We start from the raw sequence: 25,300 nt of genomic DNA, 5'->3' as shown, positions 1-25,300 counted from the left end.
TTAAATATGCCTTTACTTTTAGAATTTAAGAGAACTACTATTGTTGGATTGTACTTTAAACAAAAGTGAAATCTTTTTCAAATAGAAGTCAGGGAAATAAATAAGACAGTGTCACCTCAGGTAGCTCAAATATGAAAGATAATAATCTAATTTAGCATCCAAACCCAATTCTTTCTTTCTCTCCATGAAGATGAACTGGAAGATAGTACAAACCATTGAGCACATACATACTATATGCCCTTTATACATAGCAGTGTTACTCCCATTACTTACTACTGATTATTTACTACTGACTGATAGCTGTATTGTCCAGATCCTCAGTTTTACAAAAACCTAGGATCAAGCTTAATATAAGGAATGTGAATGTATTTCTGCTTTACAATAAGAAGTGTTCAAGATTCAATGACGTTTCTCAGTGACTAATATATACAAATAAGTACCTCCTATTTAAAAAAAAAGTTGACAAAATCATGCAAAGGGAATGACAAGAACAATGACCCATCATAGTCATCAGAATTTAAGCAGCATTCATTTTACTCTGATTTATTTAAATGGTCTATTATCTTTGCTAACTAAAAAAAAGGTGATACCTTTAAAAGTGGATATACTTCATAGTTTTTCAGAGTACTTTCCAAATTCTCGGGTACTAGGTTTAACAATACCACATTCCATATGAAAAGTTCATCTTCCCTAGCAAGGTACTTTGTTAGTTCAAGCGCTGTTTCAATCTGAACATATCCAAACCTATTTGAAAATTAAAAAAAAACCCTCATACTTGAGCATATCTATTCCCATTAGTTACCTACCACGAATACCTGTTTATTTGTGAAACTGACAATAAAACATTAAGATACTACATGGAGAGTGACCTAGAAAACATAATGAAAACAATAAAATAAATATAAAACAATGGTTCTTTTAAGACCTGAACTCTCAAAACATTTATTACAGAGCACAGCACCACTATGAAAGTAATAGGACAATCATGGCAGTAAGCAGGGCAGTATGCAGACCATATTCTTCTTGTGTCTGCAGGATACATTACAGGCATATTTACAGCATGCATCAGTCTTGCTAGGACAAAATGAAGAAAAAGTGCACTGTTTTAAGTTATAATACATTTGCATTTTTATTGCTAAACAGCACATTTTTATTACAGTTTCTTTTGTGGAATATACATTATTGTAAAAATCAAACAATTTAATTCACATGCACACTACTAGTGGAATTAACTTTGGCATGGTATTTCTGTGCTTCAGTGTGGAAATAGCATGGAATTAATTTTTCCCAGTTAAATTCCAATTCAAGCCCCTCCCCTCCTAGACAAAAACATTTCTAGTGTACTTACACAGGAGCACAGTTCTACACTTCACAATTACATTCCTTATTAAACACTAGTTTCAAGCTCCCTTATGAGAAAAGACATTTATGTGAAAGGAGGAATGGGAATTTTTACTTCCTCCTTTCAGAGTGACCTCCACAAGATCTGAGTCGGGGTAGTATGCTTTGGCCACTCCTCCCTGAGCTCCCACATCATAGGTGTCTGATGCTTTTGGGATCCCTGGTATGTTTGAGGCACAGATGTATTTATTGCTTCTTCAGCTCCCTACAGTACTACTGAACTCCCTAGTACCACAGGCATGAACAACTGAGTCGTCCATCAGCAAGGGAAATGAAAGAGGTATTAAGAGTGATGCATGACAGCATAGCGGAGAGAGCCCAGAACAGATTAAATTCAGAAAGTTCATTCAGAATCTTTTTTCTATTACAACAAAGTAAGTTAGTGCCTAAAAAAATCATGACAGTGCCATTATTTAAAATATTTCCTAAGAGCTGGAACAAAAGTTAAAAGAAATTTTGAAAGAAATCACTCAGCACTGACAGGAAAATGGATGAAACAACTTCCCTACCATTTTGTCAGAACATGTTGTTCTTATGAGGCACATATGGGTAGGAATAAACTAAGCAGAAGTAGCAGTGTTGAATGTAATCATGTACTTTAATAATTTTCTACGACGTATTCAGAACATACTTACTGTGTCAATGCAAAAACATCATCTATCAGCTGGAACCTGCTGACAGCGGGAATAACCTGCAGAGAACATTCACGTAGCATTAATAGATCTAAACATGTCATTAAGAGTTTAAAAAATCTTTACTGTGTTTCAGAAGGATAAGACTAGCCCCAACCACTTTTTCTAAGCCAAAATCTTCCAGAAAACATCATAAAATGGATCCTGCATTTTAAGCTTAAATTATGTATGTGCTTTTAGGGATGCTTATATATATATAAATACAGAAATACACAGCTACGTAATATATTTATATATATAAATATAAAAATATACAGCTACAGTACATCAAGCATGGAACTTGAGACCCCTCTTAGTTGCAAGCTTTAACAAAAATTAAAATACAGAAATGCCACATTTCCTAAAAATATCCTAGTTATATCATTTTGGTATATTTTTCCCTTTGAGGCTTCAGTTCGGAATGCATACTCAGAGTAGTCTAGAGCAGCGTGTCTGCCATTATCATGAATTAAATGACTGAGGCATGGAATCCTCATGAACCGCTACCTACAGACTGTGCTCTCACGAGGACTGCTGCTCCCTCCTCACCTCCTCCCTGCTTCCATGCCCCTTTGGCTTGACCACTGCTTGAGCAAACCTTCCCACTGACTGACACCAACAAACGGCCCCAAGTCACACCTAATTTTCTGCTGGCTTAGATTTGCTGTGAAGGGAAAAAGCCATCAAGAAAGGAAGCCAGTGGGCCATAAAAAGGTTTAACCACACTGCATGCTCTGATCTGCCTCACGTCCAGACCTTGCAGAGAAGTCATCTGACTACACTGGTTACTATTATGCTGAAAACAAACCCCACTGTTGCTGCCAAAACCAATGAGCTGACATTACTACTCAAGCCCCTGGCACACTCCAGGGTTCAGCAACGTTCAATGCAATCCCATAAACAGCCACAGGTACAGGCTGTTCTGTACTGCTTTTGCCTTCAGCCCAAGCTACAGCAAGTCAGAGATGGGATGAAATCTACTCTGAGTTACAGTGTCTTGTAACTTTTAAGAAAAATCTCCACCAAAAAAACCCCAAACCAACCAAAAAAAACAAGTCCGATAATTTTTATTTTTTTTTAAAGTTCACTGACAGAAATATTGTGGTTGGAGGAAATATGGAAACAAAAAGCCTTCTCCCAGCTTTCCTTTTCCATGGTTAGCTAACAGCAGATAAAGCTGTAACACAACCATACTGATAACTGAGCCAAATCTAAGAGACTGGAAGAACCACAAGCTGTTTAGACAACTTTGAAGACAGAATGCCATCTCATGTGAAGTTATTTTTGATGCTTATGTGAAACTATTTGGGCCTGTTCCTCTTCCACTATGGAAAGCTGTCAGTGACTTTAGTGGTGATCGTGGATCATTTCTTCTTACATGGTACGTGAGTTTCTCATTATTTCAGGTTTTCATCAGTGTGATTACTGGTAAGAACTGCAAGAAGCAATACACAGAAAGAGGCTGTTTATAAGCTTCAGAAAACAAGCATGATCTTACCTTTGGATCATTTTCAAGCAAACGTGCTAATCTTTTTAAGTTTAATTGATCATAGTTCACTCTGTAGTATCCACTCAAATTTACATTTAGCAGGATCCAGTCGTATTCTGACTCCAATACTTGCATTTCAGGAAACACTTCTGTAAAGTGATATTAAAATATAGCATTTTATTTTCTGTGCACTGCTAAATTCTCTTGCATTGATGAACACTGGACTCGGTGCTCCTCTGAGATCTGAGACACAAGTTTGAGATTGGACTCAAATCCCCCAAAAGCCTGGTGCATTTCTGATCTCTGTTCTGCACAGTGTAACTTCAACAAGCAACCGGACCCCTCAGGTACTGAGCACCTCGAGATGGCAAAGTGGAGCCTGAAGACCCACTTTGCTCATACCCTTTAGCTCAAAGGCAGCTGGGAGAGTTCAGAAAGGTTACCCAAGAATAAGCAGTCTAGATGAGGAGCAATAGCTTCACATGCCTGCTGCAGGGCATGCACCCCTAGCATGCCTGATGCTCCCAGTGCTGTTCTAAAACACAATGCTCAGTACCTTACAGAAGAACTGATCACCTACCAGTATTCATATAAATGGAGATTAAGGAAAGCAAAACAGCTAAATTTATGCAAGAGACAAATAATCAAAAGATCTTATTTTAAATAAAATAGTACTGTAGTCCTTTCGAGTTACATCATTCACTGAAGGCCTCTTTCTTCAGTCCCATTTCATCTGACTAATACTTACTTTGTGTGTGCTTCTGATTACTTGCTCGTGATAGCCTGGAGTACATCTGAAGGAGCCAGTACAGCCCTGTGCGCTCTAAGCTGCCTCATCAGAAGAGGATTCAAATGGTGATTTTAATGGCTACAATCACCCTGATTTAAGAAGGCAAATTCTCTTTAGACTGTAAATCAAGATTGGTGAGTAGTCTAGATTGCAGCACTGCTTTACCCGAACAGCAGTCTGAGACATCAATGTGTTTTGACACAGCAAGTACTACAGAAGTCATCCTCAGTCACCTTCACAAGTTAAATGAGATGGGAAAGTGGCATGTAACAGATCATTTAAATCTTAAAGCTTAATGCTTAATCATTTAAAAACAGTGTGGGTATCTAGAACACAGCACTAGCAGCACTTCCCCTGTAATGGCATTATTGGTTCAGTGCTCTGCTGATCAACAAGAGCACTTTTAGATCCAACTAAAACAGCAACACTATGCTCCTCCACTCCCCAAGCTGAATGAAACATGTTCTACCATAACAGCACCATCCTCCTAATGTCCTTTTGGTGTGCAGGTATCTCACCAAGGGTCACCAACACAATTATATGGACAGAAGCTAAGTATGTAGACATTGCCTGAGGAGCCCTAAACCAACAGGACAGGCTTTTAACGCCGTACAGTGCAGTGCTGAAAGAGCATGCATGGCTGCTGGTAGCAGCTCAGCTTGAAGCTTGGAGTTCAACTTAACCTGTTCAGAAGTAAGATAAATTAGCTCCTGCAGAGCTCTTTGCAGCAAAGATACACGTACACAAATCACTTTTGAGATGTTTCTTCTTTATGTATTGTTATGCCACTGCAGCAACTATTCCAAAATTCAAGTTAAAACTGTACTTTGTACCAAATCCCTCATTTTCATTTACCAAAACCATTCTGATTAATACCTCTGAATGACAACATAACAGTCATCCACCAGAAGCCATTTCAATCTCACAGGAACAAAATGGTAACTGACTTTAAAATTACCCTTAATATTTCTACCTTTTCAAGAAACTATTTGGTTTATTTATGCACCACAAAGTCGAAAAGAAAATTATTTTTTTAATCTTAAAGTGTGAATGCAAGTTCCTTGGCTGAATAGTATCTGGTACATTTGATATATAGCTTTCAAATACAAGTGCAATGTATTCTAAAGACTGAATTTCTGCTTTACAGAAGTCCCTTCAGACAGACGCAACATGATGGGTTTTTTTCATAACTTTGTAGCTCTTAAGTCACATGATGGGTGAGGAAACTGAATTGGTATCACTTCAATAACACAAGCTTAGCATGCAACACTAGTCCTTCCAAGCACATGCCGCCTAACAATTCTTTTCTGCAAATTTTCTCATTTTTCACCTCAGCAACCACTGGTTTATTTAACCTTAAAAAATCCAGAGGAATAAACATCCACTGTTCACTTATTTACTTGCCCACATACTGTGAAATAATTACTCAAGCTATCTTACTGCCTGAAAAAGAGAGAAAGTAGCTTTTAACCTCTGCAAACAGAGAGTGAAGAGCTGCAATATTCATATAGCATATTGTAGTTTTGCTTTTAAGCATTCCACAAACACTTCAGTCTCTGCACCTTCTTGTAACTGATTCAAAACCTGATGGAGTTCAGGGCTGACTTGCCAAAGAAAAATGAATACCCCATTCTAATGGTTACATTTCTTCTTTCTCAAAAAAATACAGCTGTTTTATCGGAAACCATTGAGATGAGAAACAACTGAACTTTTTATCTGATTGGAGATGTCCATAAACTCAATTTGCTATTATAATTTTTACAAATCCTACTCTTTTGATAGGAGTATTTATGCAGTTAATTTGCATAAACAAATTAAACTGTTGAAAATGCTTATTTTCTGGTTTTACTGATATCCACGTGTGAAGATGTCGGGTCACTTCACACAGCTGGCTTTAATTTTTTCAGTCCTGTATCTACTACTTGATCTGATCATTTTCTAATGTGTTACAGCTGAGATCCTACCTATATTCAAAAGATTTTGTTAACATCAATGGGATCTGCTGATGTAAGAATAATACAGAAATGTGAGGAGCTAAGTTTGGATTTGTGTACAAAATGAAAAATCAAAATTATTGTGGAAATCTTTACTCATAGTATGCATTCTACCATATTATTAAAAACATATGCTGAAGTTTGATGCAACATAGAAAAACCCAATATATTAACCTATTTGAAAATCTATTGCTATTCTAACACAAAACTAGCACAACGCATAGACATTTCTGTAATAAAGCTTTATCTCCCTATTCAATTCAAATACATTTTGTTTATAGAAGACTTAGGTGTATTTTTATCAGCTTGGTTTTAGCCTGTGTGAGCAAATGCATTACTTACTGCTGCTTTTATCTAGCCACATTAAGGGTTGTGATGATCCATTTCTCATCCAAGAAATAGGAATAATCCATGTGTTACTTCACAAAAACAAGAAAAAAAGAAGAGATAACGTAATTAAACCTTATGCTTAAGAACACCCCCCTCAGGTGATGCTAAACTAGACCACCGATGAGTTTCTTATTACAAGAATCTCCATCTGCCTTCTCTCCTGATGCACAAAACCTCATCAGATGATGGTTCTTATACTGTATCAGCACTCACGTTCATCAAAGGTAAGGGACTTCTATCTCAGTTTTAAATAGGTGCTCATATCTAGACTATTGTTTGATGTCAAGTATTTGAATACCACTTTATCTCTGCTCTGGCTTTCCTTCTTCAGGCAACAATTTCATTCTCCTCACTTACTACACATTACTTCTGAAGAATGTAAAGCTCCTTTTCAGAAGAGTATCTACTAAAAAACAGCCCTAGGCAAGCAATATGACTAATTCTGACAACTGTAATTTTGTTTCTGAGGGAATGTAAAAGTGCTGACAAAAAGAAATAAAAACTCCAAAATTCTGAAAAATTCTGTAATACATGTCCTGGATTTTTTTACATTCACATGGTCTTGCCTCTTGCTAACTACAAGTAAAGGATTTGATATTTGTACCTTGGAACTCTTTATCTGAGCTAACCAAAAATGCTGGATGCACTAATGCTCTGCAGTTCCTGGAACCCAGGAGCAAAGGAAACTCTGTGATTCTTATGAAAATTTCTTTGGGCTGTTTGTATGACCAGCAATGGCAGCCAGGAAAAAACTTCTCTGGATTTTGCTCTCCTTTATACTTTTTCCCCACGTGAGAACTCGCCTTGTGGGCTCTGTCTATGCATCCCAATGCTTATGAGAATCGCTGAATCTCATGAGAGTTCAAACTCTACCCACGAGTTTCCAAAGTAGGTGACTAAAGGCAGCTCCTTCTATCACTGTTCGTAGTCATCTGAAGAAGCAGCACAACTTTCAAAAGGACCAGGCACTCAGCAACGCCCACTGACAGGAACTTTAGAGCTGCACTGTCAGGTACTCAGCACTTTCTGAGAAAGGAGTCATTTATATAAGTACTTAAATGCAACCCTTTTATCCTTGCCAAGCAGAAGAAACTGGGAATATGCACACTGGAAAGAAGCTACAGCATGGTTCATCCAGGTCCCATCTGTACAACTAAGAGATGGGGAAAGAAGAAAATGCCAGGCAAAACTCCTGCTCTGCAACCTATTCATGACCTGTGTCTGTCCTTACAAAGTTATTATGTGGCTGGAAAAGTCACTACTCCAAAGGAAAGCAACCTTTTGGCAAAACAAGCTGCTTGCAGAACTATTGCAAACCCCAGTCTCCAACAGATTTCACTTGATAGCTGGGTGACGAGAAAAAAGATAAAGTTAAAAAATCAGATGGTCAAAACAATGTTCTAAAGGAAGAGTTTCCTGCAAAACATAGGTTATAAACATATAACAAAACCACAAGCTAAACATACTTGTAAGAATCAGTACTGTTTTCATTCTTTTTATTAAGAAAGCGCTCCTGACTGATTGTGCCAGTGGTTAGATTTAATGTTAAAACTGGAAACCCGTTTTGGCATGTCCAGGAATCCATTATATGTTTTACAGATGCTGGCAACTGAACTTCATCCTGTGCATCTATGACCTGCAAGACAAACAGGAATTATAAATCTTTATAATAAACAGGTATTTACTGATACTGCTTCAGCAACACTCCAGGTGTTGTTCTAACATATTAGAGAAAATGTAACTGCTTAGTAGTTTGATGGTCTTTGATTCATGCAAAAAAAATTAATGTAACAAAGTCCTAAGGACATTACTGACATTGTAATATATACAGCATAAGCATTTTTAGGAATTATGAAATACTGAGGTGGCATTTCTCTTCTTTTAGTGTTCATATACTTAGGCCCTTGTATGGCTATGACAGACTTGATATTTTAACTTCATTCAAATAAAGCTGCTGAAACACATCGATTTTTAAGTGACTACCTAATGAACAAACTGAATGGTAAAGACAAGCTGAAAAAGATACTAAGCTAAAGTCCCAACTAGTGTGAATTGGTACAGTCTCTTTTTGCTTAAAAGATGTGATACCTTTGCATATCTGAAATTGTGGCACTCTCATTCTTAATCTGAGTGTGCAATACAATGGAAGGCTTCTTTAGAGGAACAGGAAAGTGGAATTTTAAAAAATAAACCTATTGTTAGCACCTGTTTTCTTATTCAGGTTCTGCCAAAACCAGCTGAGCTACTGCACTGCGTATAGACTTTGCTGGATCTGTGACATACCAGCATCTTCAATCATCAAGTCCAGAGCATCACACACTCTGATCTGGCAAAACCCAAGTTCCAGAAGAATAGGCTATGCAATTTCGTGCAGGCTTAGGTAATCTCCATGAAACCCAAAACTCCACCTGGCCCAGATTTCCCATCTCATCTCTCTACTCCTTGTACTTAGCTGCACTGATCTCAAGCGCAGTGAAGCAGCCAAATAAACACTTGTGAAGACATTAGCCAAAAGAGCCAGCAAAGCAAGTTTTATTGCAGAGAAAGACCGCCCCAGCAGTAGCCAAATTCCAGTGCAGTCCTCTACAGACAGTATATGGCCTAAACTTGGACTGTGCCAAACACCAAAGCAAGGATACTAGCGATAAAATGAATACCTTCTGTATGTGGGTCCAGAGGTCATCTTGGTTAGCATTTGAGAAGGAAAATTCTTTCAGGTACGACTGTACAGAAACAAACAGACTTCATGAGGGTTCAACGAAAAACATCAGCAGGGCAAAAAGCAATATGTTCAAATGTGACTTTCAAGCTTATAAATCAAGATGAAGGTGTTAGTTTTTCAAACTTACAGTAAGTGCTCTGATAAACAACTTCTCAGTCAGGAAACCAGACAGCATCCAGGTAATAGAAGCCCCCTGAAGTACAAAAAAAAGCTATGAGAAAACATGAATTATTATTGCAGTATTTTTTCTATATTCCAGAAAAGTTAGTCAGGCTACTCGTTTGCTTTGTATTTCACCAAGGTTAAAAATGTTTTCACTATTTCTTTCATAACCAAATAGATTTGCAACATCCAATAAATTTGTGTGTGCAGCAGAAACAAATTTTGAATGACAAAACAACCTACAACAAGCATTGTAATTCAGCAGTTCCTCTCAAACCTACACTTTGTACCATTAGTTTAGAATATGCAAGAAACAGGAAGAATTTTATATTTTTTAACCTTGTTGTACGTGATGCTGTCAAAAAGAGACATTAATGAAAATGATTCTTTGAACTTGTCTTCACTCTCTGACAGTGATCGAACTCCTATTTCATTGTCTTCCCTTAAGACAGGTTGTACAACATGATCATAAAATATTTTATCCTGCAAGAAAAAGATAAATCTAAGTGAGCTGTAACAGGAAATACTTATTCTCAGAAGAGAATGTAGATTATGGGTTTAGCACTAAGGAATGATCCTTTCCCCCCCTACCTAACTTTCCCATGAAGTAAAAGGGATTGTATACCCGATCCTAACGTTTCCACACACAACATTAGTAATCAGTGACAAGTTTACACCTGAGAAGACTATGGGCTTGGACCTGACAAAGACAATTACAGTGTAATCCTCAGGGAAAAATAAGTATATTAAAGAGCAAATGAACAAATACTGAAAATTAAAAAGCTGTAACTTATTTACATCTATAGGTCATTAATATGGCAGCATTTTCCTCCTAAATTTTCTGTTTCTCCTGCTGCAACCCTGAGCAATAACCTAAAAACTAAGCTACTGAGGGTAGCAAAGCTTAACTATGCAGCATTTCTGCTGTCACCCAGTGAGAAATATGAAGGGAAAATGGCTCCTGTGGTGTAAATCAATGAAGTTCTGTTTGTCAAATGATGATTCAGTTTCCCCCATCTTAGGACAGATCCTCATTATATTGGAATATATATTCCAATATTTTTTTTCCCAATTGGAAAACCAATATAATTATAAAGGTAAAGAAAAAAATCCTAAGTCTTTAAAACACTGCAGGCTACTTTGAGCACTTCTACTTTTCAAGAAGAACACAGACTTCCAGGTTAATGGGGCCATATTTGTTGACACATTTTTTTCTACTTGTAAACAGCCAGTAAATTTAATTCTGAGGGTTCAATTTGTAACTGGGTGGCGATCACTGGCACAAAGCCTAGTTGGAGGTAAGTGACTAGCAGTGTATCCCGGGGGCACATACTGGCTCCAGTCCTGTCCAACATCTTCATTATGATCTGGACAATGGGGCAGAGCGTACCCAAAGCAGGTTTGCAGATGACACAAAGCTGGAAGCAGTGGCTGATACACCAAAGAGTTGTGCTGCCATCTCATGGGACCCAGAGAGGCTGGAGAAATGGGTTGATGGAAACCTCCTGAAGTTCAGCACAGGGGAGTGCAAAGTCCTGCAGCTGGGAAGGGGCAACCTCAGGCACCAGTACATGCTGGTGACCACCCAGCTGGAAAGCAGCTTTGCAAAAAAGGACCTAGTGGTCCTGGTGCATACCAACTTGAACATGAGCCATCAACGTGCTCCTGCAGCCAAGTCGGCTCATGGTATCTAGGGCTGCAGTAGGAGTAGGATTGCCAGCAGGCTGAGGGAGGTGATGATGGCCACACCTGGATTACTATAACCAGTGCTGGGCTCTCTAGTTCAAGACAGACATACTGGACATGTTCAAGTGGACATACTGGAGAGAGTCCAGCAAAGACCACAAAGATGATGAAGGGACTGCAGCATCTCTCCTGTGAGGAAACGCTGAGAAAGATGGAATTTTTCAGCCTGGAGAAGAAAAGGCTCACAAGGATCTCATCAATGTATATAAATACCTTGAAGGGAGGGTGCAAGGAGGACAGAGCCAGGCTTTTTCTGGTAGCACCCAGTGACAGGACCAGAGGCAATGGGCACAAACTGAAACACAAGAGGTTCCCTCTGAACATCAGGAAATGCTTTTCTCCTGTGAGGGTGACCCAGCACTGGCACAGGTTGCCCAGAGACGTGGTGGGGTCTCCATCCTTGGAGATATTCAAAAGCTGTCCGGACACAGTCCTGGACAACTAGCTCTAGGTGGCCCTGCTTGAGCTAGGGGTTGCACCAGATGAACTCCAGATGTCCCTTCTAACCTCAGCCATTCTGTGATTCTTTGAATGTGTATGGCCCTCAAAATTTGCACAAGAAAGCCCTCTACTCTCACACTTGTGTAATTTACTCTGGATTTCCAAGACACATCACATAACTGTAATTTATCAAATGGAATTACCGCCTAGTATCAAAATTTACTTTATGGACATAAATAAAATAGCAATTGTTGATTTTTAGAAAGGCAAGCTTCTAAATTAAAAGATTAAAATTAAAAAGGAGACAGATTTATTTGCAATTTAAGATTTGGCAGCCTTTACACTTCTCAGTGATATCAAAATCATTCATTACAGAGAATAAAGTGAGCTGTTGTTAAGTTCAAAGCAGAAGGTTAGCGCATCCTATGACCTAAAAATCCTTCTGACAGAATTTGTTTGACAGGCCTGTATTAGTTTCCAATTAAACATGTAATTAAGTACTTTGGTGAATTAGAAAATGAAAATGACAAATGATATTTCACTTGAGCTAAATAAAAAGCAGACTGGATTGCCTGCAGCCTTGGGCTTGCCCATACTAAAAGATTCTCCTTTCTTCAGAAGCTGAGGGCACTGTGCACAGTCATTTATGACTGCACATCATCTCATGACTACAATTAACAGCACTTATCCTCCTATCTCAGAGTTTAATGATGGATGGAGTTTTCTAATAAATTATGGAACTTATTCCCATTTGAGTGGCACAGGAGGAAGTCTTACCCTGGTGTTGGATTAACTATGTGCATTATATTTGCCACATCTACAATCAGACACCCACAGACCCAGTAGGGTAAGGAAACACAAAATGGCCCAACTTACTCACTGCCTGGTAAAGATACCTGAGGTATGGGACACATGGAAAAGAGTTTGGACAGGCAGGGAGGCAAACCATCAGCCACAGGACTCAAGAGAGAAAGCTGGGTTTGCTACATGACAGATCTAGGGCAAAACACCAACTCCTTGTCACTGCAGAATGACAGCTGTCCTCTGTGCCAGCTGTAGGAAAGCTGGGTATGATCATAGCCCGCAGCAGGTGGAGACCCTCCAGGGAAGAATCAAGACCTGCTGGTCTTTCCCAGGGCAGCTGAGTTACTAATACCACAGCTAAATGAAATCCCTTCTCCTGCACCTTCCTTTTCTTCTTACATACTGAACCTTCCTACTTTAGCTTACTTCACTAAGGGTTAGTACTTACCAGTGGAAGCTTGGGTTCAACAAAGGTAGCTCCCAGGTATTCAAAGTAAGATGCCAGTCCCTCATTAAGCCATAGATCATTCCACCAGTTCATTGTAACGAGATTTCCAAACCACTTAAATAGAAATAAGCAAATCTCAGTATCTCTTTGGACTGCTGTTTTCATTTTTTTCAGGTTAAACACGCATACCTATGCTGAAGTAACTTTATTTAAATATGTACACATCAATTGAATAAAATGCTGGATATTTCTTCAGATAATGAAAATTCAGTAGAAAAAGATGCACCTTGGAAAAAGTTAGAGGTTCAGGGCAGTCATGTTTTAATTGCTTTGTCTACAATTTCATACCATGAGTATGGATGTCAGTGCTTTAGGTCATTCTTTTACTCTATCTAATATTAAACACTTCCCAATAAAACATAGATACCTAAAAAAATCATATCAGGTTATGATTAAAAGTAGGGCATTTATCAAGCAATTTATCACACAAAAAAACATTTTTCCATGTTCTTAATGAAAGGATATTTTCAAGAGAATGATAAACAGAACTGGGGACATAACCATTTCCAAAATCTGCAAATCTCTATGCTGGCAAGCAATAAATTCCCACAACAGCTGCTACATACTTATATCTGGCAGTTCACATTTAACAGAAAACTGATCACTTGCAGATTGGTGTTTTCTTAATTCTTAAAAACTTGAATTACAGCTTTGTTAATTAAGTATTGACATTTGTTTTATTGGACTGCAATAAGAACACTCTGCTCATCTGAAGGTCTGAAAAGTTACAGACGTTGTCAGAAGGGCACACAAGTGCACTAACCAATTAAAATCTTTCACTAACTTTATTGACTAAGTGCAAACAGTTGCTGCTCTGGCAAACACCAGTAAATTAAGTAGTTAATAAAAAAAGTGAACCTGTATTATTGTTCCAAACCTAGTAAGAAAGTTTTCGAAAATCTCTGTGAAAACTGGACAAAGGTCCAGCTACAGTATAAAATGTGTTCATATTAATTTTGTTCTATCATACCATAGGCTTTTTCCTACAAAAAAACAAATAGCTTTTGCAATATGTACATGCACTGCCACTACAAAAGAATACTTATAAAATCCATTAACTCTCCACCAAAGTACTAATTATATTGTACAGAGAGAGAACTGTGTCATCCCTACATTATTTTCTAGTACAGCATTCAGGTACTGTAAGAAAAAAAATAAATAGCACATCAACAGTTTTGTATCAATGAGTCCTGTGCATACCACAGACCCACCTTCTAACACTGATTTATCAGCGGAACACGTGATCGAATAGTCTTTCAGTACTGTAGTGCTCACACCCTCTACTGTCAAGCCACTATTTTTCCTCTCCTCATCAGTGACTGCATCATCAGAAACTGTAAAGAAACAACCTCATAGGCAAACGAATGTACAGAACTTTTTACCACATGCCTGGTGTCCTATCTCATGTGACACAATTATGGCAATCATTGCTTTTCTGCTTGTGAATTTATCACTTGGGAGGTACATCATTGATGATTCTTGGAAAGTCATGAGCCCCCAGTTTTCCATAGCACCTGCTCCAAATTCAGGCAGCGCAACCAGATCTGAGTTGATTCAAACAGAAAAACAAAGGTATCTTTAAAATTTTCAGAAGTAAAATGCTGACATGATTTTTATGCTCACAGTGGTTCAGTGTGCAATCAAAGGACATTACATTTTAGTGGTTCTCTGTGGTATCATGGCAACATTCTTGCAAATGGTCTTTGAAATTTCTTCTTGTCATGCTTTTCATCTCTGATTGCCACTCTTTCATGAAGCCCCAGATCTCTACTGTATCTCATACATAAAAATGTCTTGAACAAAAATGAAGGCTGTATTCTACCAATGCTAGGAGAGAATATGTTCCCTTCTGTCCATCAGAAATATTTCTCTGTATAAGTTTCTCCTGTGTTTGGGAAAGATCATACTTAACCCTTTCTTCAGCCTAGCGACTAGTAAAAAAATCTTGCGCTTTCAGCCACTCTTATCTGAAAGGTGCCTTAGAAACATCATCCCTCTGTTCCCACAGTATCACTGTTACCTTTGTGACACCCTTCTGCCCTATTATCCACAGGGAGCAGCTGTCCAGTTCAAACGTAAAAGTTGGATGAAACATCAAGGATCTCAAAGAAAGATATACTGTTTAAACTCAGCAGCAAAGAGCAAAATTTGGAAAAAGTATAGAGAGCATTTTGGAAGCAGACACAAGCTTGTACTCCAAACCAGCTGACCATGAGGCAGTGGCAGTCCAAAAGCTAGGCTGTTTAATGGAAGCATGGAGCTGAATCCAAGCAAAGCTAGACTGCATCTCAGCAAGGGCTTATTGTCTCAAGCTTACAACAAAGGTATTTCACTTTCGGTGAGGCAGCCCTCATCTGCTCAGCTTGGGGCAAGGAAGCTCACTTACAAGTGCATTAAAATCAGGTAAATACAAACCCTTAAACATCCCTGATTTAAATGTGTTTATTCTTAGTTTCACATTTTGATTTTCCAATAGAACTCTTTAGTATCTACAAGAATCTGTTCTTGGTTCATCTAATCCTCTTGATTTTTAAACAAAACTTCAAAGAAAGTCAGCGGGAAATGCAGTTGGTATGGCCTGACATTACAGTGGGGGCTGTAATGGTACTACAGCATTCTGTGAAACCGAAAACTTACCTAACAGAAAGCCTGCAATACTGTTATTCTAACTAATTTTTGTAATATTTTTATACCAATGAATTAATGTATTGACGTTGCTGCTAAACAGAATAATACAAATGTGAAACAGAATTGTCTACAGCTCTTGAGTAGTTTGTGTGATTACTACTAAGACAAGAAAATAGTGAAGGCTGCATATATTACGTTTTCCATAAGAAGTGTAGTGAGCAATTCTGCAAGTTATTCTAAATACACTGGGAGATAACACATTTACACAGATTAAAATTTATTTCTTTGAAGTGCCAAAATACAGTTTTGTCAAAACAACAAATTATCTAGTCAAGCAAGGAGGGAAACTCTTCTCCCACAGCCCTGCACTCTGCTAAGATCATGAGCAGGTCCAAAATTAATTTCAAATAACAATTGCCTTCTGTGCTCTCCATATTCTACCAATTTGTATAAAAGAGCACGTTTCCCCACAATATTCCTGCTGAAGCCCTTGGGAATCCAAGAACAAGTAGCAGACAAACTGTACAGTAGAACTATATGATGGCACCCATTTTCTTGACTGAAGCTTGACTTAACTGACTTACCTGATGGCCATTTTAAGTAGAAAACAAACATGTTTTCCTGCAGAAGTCACTTTTCTGGGGAGGAATGTGCAGGAACATAGAGCCAACTCACAGATAAGACAGGGACATACTGAAGAAAGCAAGGAATGCTTTGGGGAGGCATGGGTTATAGCAAGCATGGATTTACTAGGAGGACATAGGGACTACAACATCCTTGCCTGGTATGGTCTGCGCATCCCAGAAACAGCCATGTGACTGGACAACTTCTTTCTATCCACTTTGTGGTCCCTTTATTAGGAAATGATGCTTTAAAAGAATGAGTGGGATGTGAAGGTAAGAGTGCCGAGTTATGGGTTAATAAGAGCCATGAAGCATAAAGGAGAATTCAGTGAGTTAAAGCTTAGGAGTTTTATTCCATGAATGTGGTAAGCTGTAGAAAGAGAATAAATGAACCCATTGCTTCTGTGAATATTACACCATGAGCAGCCATTTCTTGTCCATTTAAGAAAATAAGTAATCTCACCTGTCTTTGGCAGAGGGTAGCTGACATTAAGTAAGTCTTCCAGAAATGAAAATATTGGGCCTGTGATATTTAAAGCATAGTCAACATACCCATTTTTAACTGCCTCTTTCCGAGCCCAAATACGTATCTGCAAAAGAACAAGGAAGTGTTATTTTAGACAACCCTTGTCTTTTCATTTTCTCTACTTCTCTTCCATGAATCACTGTTTGAAAATACTGTCTGTCCATACCAGACCATACAATGAAGCTTTTAATGAGAAAAATCCCAACTCAGGTTTTGCTGGACCTGACAAAACGTGGTGCAGAGCCTAATCCTGCTAAAACCTAGACGAGTTCCAGTACTCCAAACGGGCCAAGATTTGCATCCAACTATACACTGCTGGAACAAATGGACTCCTGTTTTTTCTTTCGTTAAATGGGAAATGCTGTAAAACTATTTAGAATCACACATCCTAAGCCAATGTACTCCAACCAGTGAGTCTGGGTGACAAACCTTCCTTCAGCCCACCACTCCTTCCCTGAAGAGAGAAAGGGATGTTCAGAGAGCATTTGCTGTCCAAACATACAAGTCTCCTCTTGCACTTTCTCACAGCGTGAAACAGACCACTGGCCTCCCATTGCTGCTGGAGAGAGCAGATGAATTCTCAGCAGACAACTTCTGAGCAGACAACTGAGTAATAAAGACAGAGGCAGCAAGCAAAGCTTTTCCCTCCCATGCCCATTTGCTTTGTCATGGTACTGAAAAGAGCAGCTGTTTGCCCAAGGTGATGGAGTAGACTGAGAAAAAGTTTACATCTCCATCATGCATCTCTGGAAGCAAGACACTCCAGGCACCTAGCAGCCCCAAAGCCCCACATTTCTTGCATCTAAATGCAATATACGGTCTCACAAAGAGCTGCACAGCCAAACCCTAAAAGCACAGCTGGGAAGCATCAGAATGTAATTTACAAAGGGAAAAAATAAGGCATATTCAGTCAATACAGTATCCTCAGCCTCTGAGCTCCTCTTTTCAGCCAAGGTTTCAGAGGAGATTCAAAGACCAGATCGCTTCATTTTGCAAAACCTAAACACAATGGGCAGACTTAAGATCCTAATCCTACTATGAGCTTTAATACCACTGTTTCAGGTTGTAAATTACCTACCAGAAATGACAAACAGACACAACGAACATGCTCACACAAGTACTGTGGAGGCATCTATTGAACATGTCAGTCTGAAACCAAGGGGCAAAATACTCTCTCCCCTCTACCTCACAGAACACAAGTGGTGCCTCTTCCCTCTGAAAAAGGCTCGTTTGAATGTTTTGCTTTGCCAACTCTTGTCAGTACAGCCCAAGAAAAAGGCACCACGGTGAGAGCTGTAATCATCCAACACGTTCTATACAGGTGACAGTAGGTATGACATGCCAAGTCCAATCTTCACTCAAAAAAGGAGCTAATACAGTGCTTTCTAGGTCACTCTGCACTGTTCTCTTACCTTGTCCTGCCTTTCTCCAGTTGGATGACAGTGAACTAACCACACAGCCAATACTGTGCTCTCATTTCCTAAGGACAGCAAATATATGCTCCCCTTAATAACTTTATGATTGAGTTTACTATTTATTTTGGAACAATGTCCCAGCTGACTTTCAGTCAGGACAGTGAAACAAATGGTGCCAATGGAGTATGTTTTTCTACAATTTCCCTCAAGAAGCTTTGGACACTGTCGTATAAGAGCCAAACGGAACACTCACTGATGAAGAAGCTTCAAACACAAAACACTCACTTTTGGAGGCTAAAAAATGCACCCACTGCAGAATAAAAGGTTACAATACTAGTATACAAAATGCATAGAGCACAGTATTGCTCCTACTGATGTCATGATGCCAGCTGGTCCTCAAAGGGCCTTGAAGAACAAGGCACTGAACTTCAGTGGTTTGTCACAGCTGTAGAAATGGCTGTTTTTTCCAACTAAGACAGCTAAGCAAATAAGAAATCCCTAAATTATGACCAGTACTTTCTACAAAGCAGCTGCTCCTGAAGTTTTAATATACAGAGGCCATACCTAATTGTGGAATTGTATGAAATGAACAGGACAGGACAATAAACTGGTTGTCCTAAAAGAAAGCTTTCTACAGAAGTATCTGCAGGAATAGATGTTAGCAGATTTGCCACATAAGCAAATAGGTTTGGAATGGAAAGCATAGTTAATGTCTGTGATATCTTCTAAAGCACATGATGCACCATAGACCCAACTTCTGTCATAAACTGCAATAATGTGTTATGCAGCCTCATACTTACCTTGTTTCCCCGCTCAGTTCTGGTGACATAATCAAAATCACAAATCACAAAAGCAGTCAAGTAAGTTGACATTTTCAGTGAAGTGTTAAATGTGGTAACAGTCCACAGGCTTCCATTTTCATCCTTCATTTCAGATACATCTAGAAGAAATAGCAAAGCAATATTCAAACCACTGCTCTTCCATAAGAAACAAGGAGTTTTGTGTTTTCTGCGTGGTTTTTTACACCTCTCTTCAATATGCTGTATTTCTGCACTAACTTCGTTTGTTTCTGGTAGAAGGCAAGCAACCAGACTCATTGCTACTGTCATGTATCAGAGTCATGACCTTCCACGCAAACACCGAAAATCCACTTCTGAGTTTCGTAACTGAAGTCCTGGAAGGGTATCAAACTGCATCAGTTTTAGGATGTGGGTGAACTATGGATGACTTATCCCATGCGGCATACCTCTAAAATGTCTGATCTATTATGATTCAAATGTAGATCATGTGTGCCCAATTATGAGATACTTAATCACATACCTTCCTTCTAAACAAGGGGGACATGGACAAGATTCTCAGGGGAAGAAAATGCTTCAAGCAACTCTCACAGAGATCCCATTTATTACAATTCCTAAGTTACTTAGCTTCCATACAGATCTCATAAAACTTCCTTTTTATGGCTGAAAATTATTTAAGTGAAAAATGAAGATTCATGGCACTGAACTGCAGTAAAAAGCCATTAAGAAGAAAGCAAGAGATACAACACATTTCTGTACTAATACTAATTCACAGAATTTCTTTGGAATCTTATACCCCCATGAGATCCAAGCAAGGGACAAGAGCTGCATCTCCAGAGCCTTACAATCCTCTTGTTCTTATTCTACACATACACAGGAGGCTAAAATGTCTCTGCCCAGAAAAACAACTTTTGTATATTGTAAATGTGTCTTAAAATCTACTTAGAATGAAAGGAATCCCTTATTACCACAATTACAGGCTTTGCATAGTGGGGCTGCCATTTTGTTTTAAGCAGATGTTACACAGTGAATTAGATACACTTGACAAAGCATTTTCAAGGCATTAGCCCATGGACAACAGAACACCGCCGTATCAGATGATACACTCTGTTCAGATAAATTACACCCTTTAAGAAGTAATTTAGGAGGAAAAAAACCCGTAAGTCTGCTTGCTGTTTACCTACCAATAGCAGGCATATTGGAAAGAGCCACATAGCTTGGATCATGGACAATTCTGATATTAAATGTGGCCTTCATGGCAGGTTCATCAAAACATGGGTAAACTGTCCTGGCATACGTTGGTTCCATTTGGGAAGCAATCAGCATACTGTGTTAAAAACACAAGTAAGATTAATCCAGCATGCTACAGCTGCTCAAAATCAATACATAGTGCACAAAAACACCAACTCAGAAAAAGCAAGAAGTGACTCACACAGATAGGCAGACTTGGAAAAGGTCTGGTGATTATGTAAAGCCATGATTAAGTCCCTGCATCTAACAGACAATTCAGTTTGAATGGTTCTAGAGAAAAGCAGTCATTTTTAATTAGGTCTTTTTTATTTTTCTTTTTTTCCCCCCCTCTCACTGGCCTTTTCCAGACATCATATTTTAAATATTTGAGCTTTTCTAGTCAGTTTACTAAGACAGAGTTGATTAAAGTTTTGCACACAGCAGACCAGTGCTCAAAAGTGATACAATGCCTAATGTTAAATTCATAATTAGCATGCCTCATTACAACTGCTCCTCTCTCTAATGCATGTACTCTTATTTAAATGGTAAATTTTAATTAAAAAAATGTAATAACTGTTAGGTAACTGCATGTACATGCATTTGCACACTTCTGTCAAATCACATAGAGAAGAACCCCAGCGAAAGCAGCACCAGCGCTGTCCCAGTGCATTGGCAAGCCCAGGAAAATATTCAAGAGGATCCTTTTCTACCTTATGCCGTGGAGCCTTGCCTCACTTGGGGCAGATTTCTGTGGAACACTGTGACAGATGCACTCCTCCTGTCTGAACTAACTGAACTTTGGTCCTGGTAGATGCTCAGCATGCAGGCCAAACTGAAACTACAAGCACAGCATGACTTCGCCTGATCATGATCTGTAGCGCTGAACCATGTCCAAAACCTAAGGCTGCATGTTTTAAGACTCTCTTTTCTTGGTACCCAAAATGAATGGGTTAGCCTTCCATTGATATTTACATCCCTTCACAGAACACATACTGCATTATGTGCAATTTGCCCAAAGGAACACAGTCATCAGCTTCCTGCTTCCACTGACAAAAGTCAGGAATGCTTTCCACCAAGTTCTGAAGGCCAGCCCTCCAGCAGCCCTCTTCTTTTGAAAGATGTTTGCTTGTTGCCATTTTAATAGCTGTGCTATCTAACCCTGCTCAAAGCTGATCTAACCAACCCAGTGTTGAAATCATCAGCAGTTCATCTACACTATGCCATCCTCATTGCTGATGCTTGGGGAACTGAGTTAGTATCGACAGGACAACCATGTAAAAGCACTGTATTCACAAAACATGGTACATTTTGCATTTAACAGACATGTCTGATGCTGTACCATAACACAACATGACATTTAAAAGAGCGCATGTTGAACATGTGTTGATGCATGGCGACTACTGCAACCACAACGTCTATTTTGCAATGAGGAATGGCTTGACAGCAAGCAGCATTGTGTATTTGACTTCTTGCCTGGCAGGTCAGGAAGATTTTCTTCATGCACCAGATTCCCTGCAGAGTCAAGCTGTGCAAGCCACCAGCTGCCTTGCCGAATGCAGCTGAAGCTCCATCTGAGACAGAGGTATTGCCTCCTCTCCTCCTTCATCCTGTCCAATGACAGGAAGCAACTCAAACTTTGTCCAGGGTTGTAGAGCACCATCAAAGTTGACAAGCCACTTCATCGAGGGAATCAATCACTGAAAATACCCTATCTCCTTCTACCCATTCAGCAAAGTACACTTTTGCACATTCATTTTATGCAATCAGTCACAGCTTGGTTCTAGGAAACTCTGAGCAACCCCACAACTGCAAATTCCCCTGTACCAGCACAATTTACTGCCTCAGAAGGCTCCATACCAGCTGAAACTGATGCAGACACTTAGCTAATTTGCCCACAAGAAATTATTGTTCAAGAATACAAACCAGCATATATTGGGCAAAAGCATCATGATAGAAAAGAAATATGAGGACAGATTAAATGTCACTTTTCAGCAGGACTCCAAATAAAAAATAGGAATGTTTCACGCAAGTTACCCAAATAACTGGTGTTTCAAATACACATTACCTCATATCATTTGTCAGAATGAGTCATTGTTGGGGCTTTTTCCTTTGTTGCTTTTTGGGGTTTTTAAGGTGAAGGTATTAGCATGTACTGAATTACTAGCAAACATTTTTTCCACACTGCAATATTATCACAAAACAAATGACCCAAAAGGAAATTGATTTTTTAAAAAAGCCTAACATTGCCTAAGCAAATAAATTCCTCTCTTAAGACTACAGTTTTGTGCATAGATTTAATTTTATTTTTTGTAAGTATCATATAATGTCTCCTTCCTCTAGTAAAACATAATCAAAGCCACAATATTTTTAAAAAATGAAAAACATACAGATAATAGGAGCCCTTAGCTTAAATCTTTGACAATTTATACTACACATGGGTTTTGGTTTTTTTTTTTCTTTTTTGTCAGTTAGTGTTTAAAAACTAGAAAAGGAAAATGAGGAATGCATCCTGTACAGTACATGAACACCTACTGGATGCTGTTTCACCTAATTAGAAACCAGCATAACTGTAAAAGAATTTTTTTAAGTTGACACAAAAAAGGTTATTCTTCTAAAAATGCCTTCTCATAGAAATTTTATTTGTAATACTGATAGCATAAGGGGGCTTTGCGTTAGCATCTTTCGTATCTGATTTCTTCCACTTTAAAAATATATCAGAATTAAACACGTAAAACAAGTGAAGCGGCTCAAAGTAAGGGAGCTTTACAGTGAGCAGAATCCTGTTCTGTGCAGCAGCTGTCCCCAACACCCTTTCCCTTTTTCAGGTGAATGGCGCTCACTAGTAACATGCAGCCTGAGAAAACACCAAACCTGTTATTTGCTCTGATTTCTGTCCCATACCTTTGATGGTCTTACCCACAGATTCATATATAACAGACCTAAGAACTTCAGATCCCCTGCTCTGAGGCACAATTAACCATACCAATGCTGTTCTAATCCCCTTTGCCCTCATTATAGTAATTGGTGCAGAAGCAATTGATAAAGATCAGCACAAATACTGTGTTTGATTACATTCTGGGATGCCTGTTAATACTAGCCCTATCCAGTCAAGTACTTTATAGCAGTTGCATAGGACACATGTGCAGTGGCTAACAAGCAAAATTCCCAAAGGATGATGAACACTGACATAGAGCCTGTGCTTCACAGTATACTCCACAGGGATCCTCTAACCCCGGAGTAGTATACGTGAGCTCATTCACAGCAGTGCCAGATCTATACACAGACTGATGTTACAACAAACCTCCTGCATTGTGTATGTTTGAGCCAGCACTCCTAGAGAAGAAGGGCAAAAGCAGTTTCTGTATCTTTCTGCCTGCCCAGATGCCGGCATGGACTTCCCCAGCTATATGCAGAATGCAGATTCCTTTTTTCAACAGGAAAGCCTTCAAATACTTGGTGCTGGTGAAGTGGGATCATCCTGCTTTTTCACTTCCTTTGCTCCTGCAAGCACTGCAGACATGGGCTGTGTACTATCCACAGAGAGCGCTCCCATTTTTAAGTTTTCTTTTGTGTGTTAAGACCTGATCAGATGCGTAGTACAAATTCGGATACAGCAGTAAAAACACACGCAGTCATCAATGATCAAACTGGTAACACACAATTTCTGTGTTGGAAATTAGTTTGGCTTTTGTTTATTGTTTTCCACAGACATGAGGCTAGCACTTCTGAAAACAGCTGTCTGTGAACCGCTTTCCCACACCACCATGCCAGCCTGCTCCAGCTCTGACTTGGAGAGAGGACAGGGAACAGTACTTCGTGTCAACTAGCTAACTCTGCTAACCTGCCAAGAGCAGTGGGGATATCTGACCAAGAAAAAATCTGGTGCCGAAGCCCACACAGAACAAACATTCTGGGGGGTTTTGCTTCTCTTCAGGATCTATCTGCCTACTGAAAGCTTGCCCTTCTCTAATTATACTCTCCTGAAATGACAGGTCTGTACCAGTTCCACAAGCACAAATTACAAAAACCAGTACAACTCCTAGCGCACAGGAGTCTGCGTGACTGTAGATAAACGGCATATTGTCTGTTGCTGCTGGTGGTTTAAGTCAGGTGCTGGAGTCTGAAGCCTTTGCAGGAATCAGACCCCAAAGGTCTGCCGGAGCCAGGTACAAGTCACTTTAGAAGAGGTACAGGACAGTCTGCTGGAGATCGTGGTTTCCTCACAGAACAGTAACAGGCTTTGTACTGACAGCTGAAAGGCACTGAATGTTTTTAAATCGCTCCTGATCTATATAATCCATTAGAATCCAAATTCTTTCGCGATTAACAGCTTGCTAGACCTTACAGACTATATCCCTCAAAACACACCTCCTTTAAAAAAAAAAAAAAAAAGGAAGGTAAACCCCCTCCAGTGTAACTGGACCCCACCAGATTAGAAAATGTCTGGTAAAGTGATGACTCAATTCTTAGTGAAGGAAAAAATAACAAGATACTGTTGCATACTCTTGATTCAGAGAAGGCCTTTTTAAAGCAGAAAAGATATGCAAAATCCATGCAAAAGTATCAGGAATGTTGGCAGGAACAAGTAACCAAAACATTATATCTGCAATCAGTAGATTTCCTTTGACTTATTTCTGTGACTGAACACCCCTGGCATCTCTTTAACCAGACTGCAGTCTCACATTTCATTAGTGCTTCGTGGTAAGCCAAGAATGAAATGGAACAATTGTCATAAATCCACTAAACAATTGGAAATTGGATATACACATTATTTTAATGACTTAAAAATATTTTTTTCTTATTTTCTAATGTGGCAGCACAGCTGACAATAGCTTTTTTCTTTGGATGTTCTGAGTTTCACACAGTTTGAATCAAAAAATTTCATAGTCTAATTCAGTGTTTCTTAGATAGAATTTGGCTGGATTAACACAGCACCAGAAAGCACACTAAAACAGTATTAAAT

At 39.0% G+C, this 25,300-nt stretch overlaps 1 protein-coding gene across 3 annotated transcripts in view; it reads right to left on the bottom strand.

Moving 5' to 3' along the window:
• LVRN (laeverin) overlaps positions 1-25,300 on the bottom strand; it is a 40,806-nt gene that overhangs the window by 12,846 nt on the left and 2,660 nt on the right. For 2 of the 3 annotated variants that reach the window (XR_005102063.1, XM_037374511.1), the window contains exons 2-14: positions 20,292-20,434; positions 19,111-19,250; positions 16,833-16,959; positions 14,508-14,662; positions 13,059-13,172; positions 9,959-10,102; positions 9,585-9,650; positions 9,393-9,458; positions 8,202-8,371; positions 6,688-6,764; positions 3,571-3,710; positions 2,037-2,092; positions 591-744 (exon numbers count right to left, since the gene is read on the bottom strand). Coding sequence is in view for 2 of the 3 variants with exons in the window: in XM_037374511.1 (XP_037230408.1) it covers positions 591-744; positions 2,037-2,092; positions 3,571-3,710; positions 6,688-6,764; positions 8,202-8,371; positions 9,393-9,458; positions 9,585-9,650; positions 9,959-10,102; positions 13,059-13,172; positions 14,508-14,662; positions 16,833-16,959; positions 19,111-19,250; positions 20,292-20,434 (1,552 nt within the window). In the remaining variant the exon portion in view is untranslated. The remainder of the gene's footprint in view (positions 1-590; positions 745-2,036; positions 2,093-3,570; positions 3,711-6,687; positions 6,765-8,201; positions 8,372-9,392; positions 9,459-9,584; positions 9,651-9,958; positions 10,103-13,058; positions 13,173-14,507; positions 14,663-16,832; positions 16,960-19,110; positions 19,251-20,291; positions 20,435-25,300) is intronic. The other variant, XM_037374512.1, reaches the window with a different exon arrangement.

Source organism: Falco rusticolus, chromosome Z, assembly GCF_015220075.1.
Source record: "Falco rusticolus isolate bFalRus1 chromosome Z, bFalRus1.pri, whole genome shotgun sequence".
NCBI lineage: Eukaryota > Metazoa > Chordata > Aves > Falconiformes > Falconidae > Falco > Falco rusticolus.
This window is presented reverse-complemented; position numbering and strand designations above follow the sequence as displayed.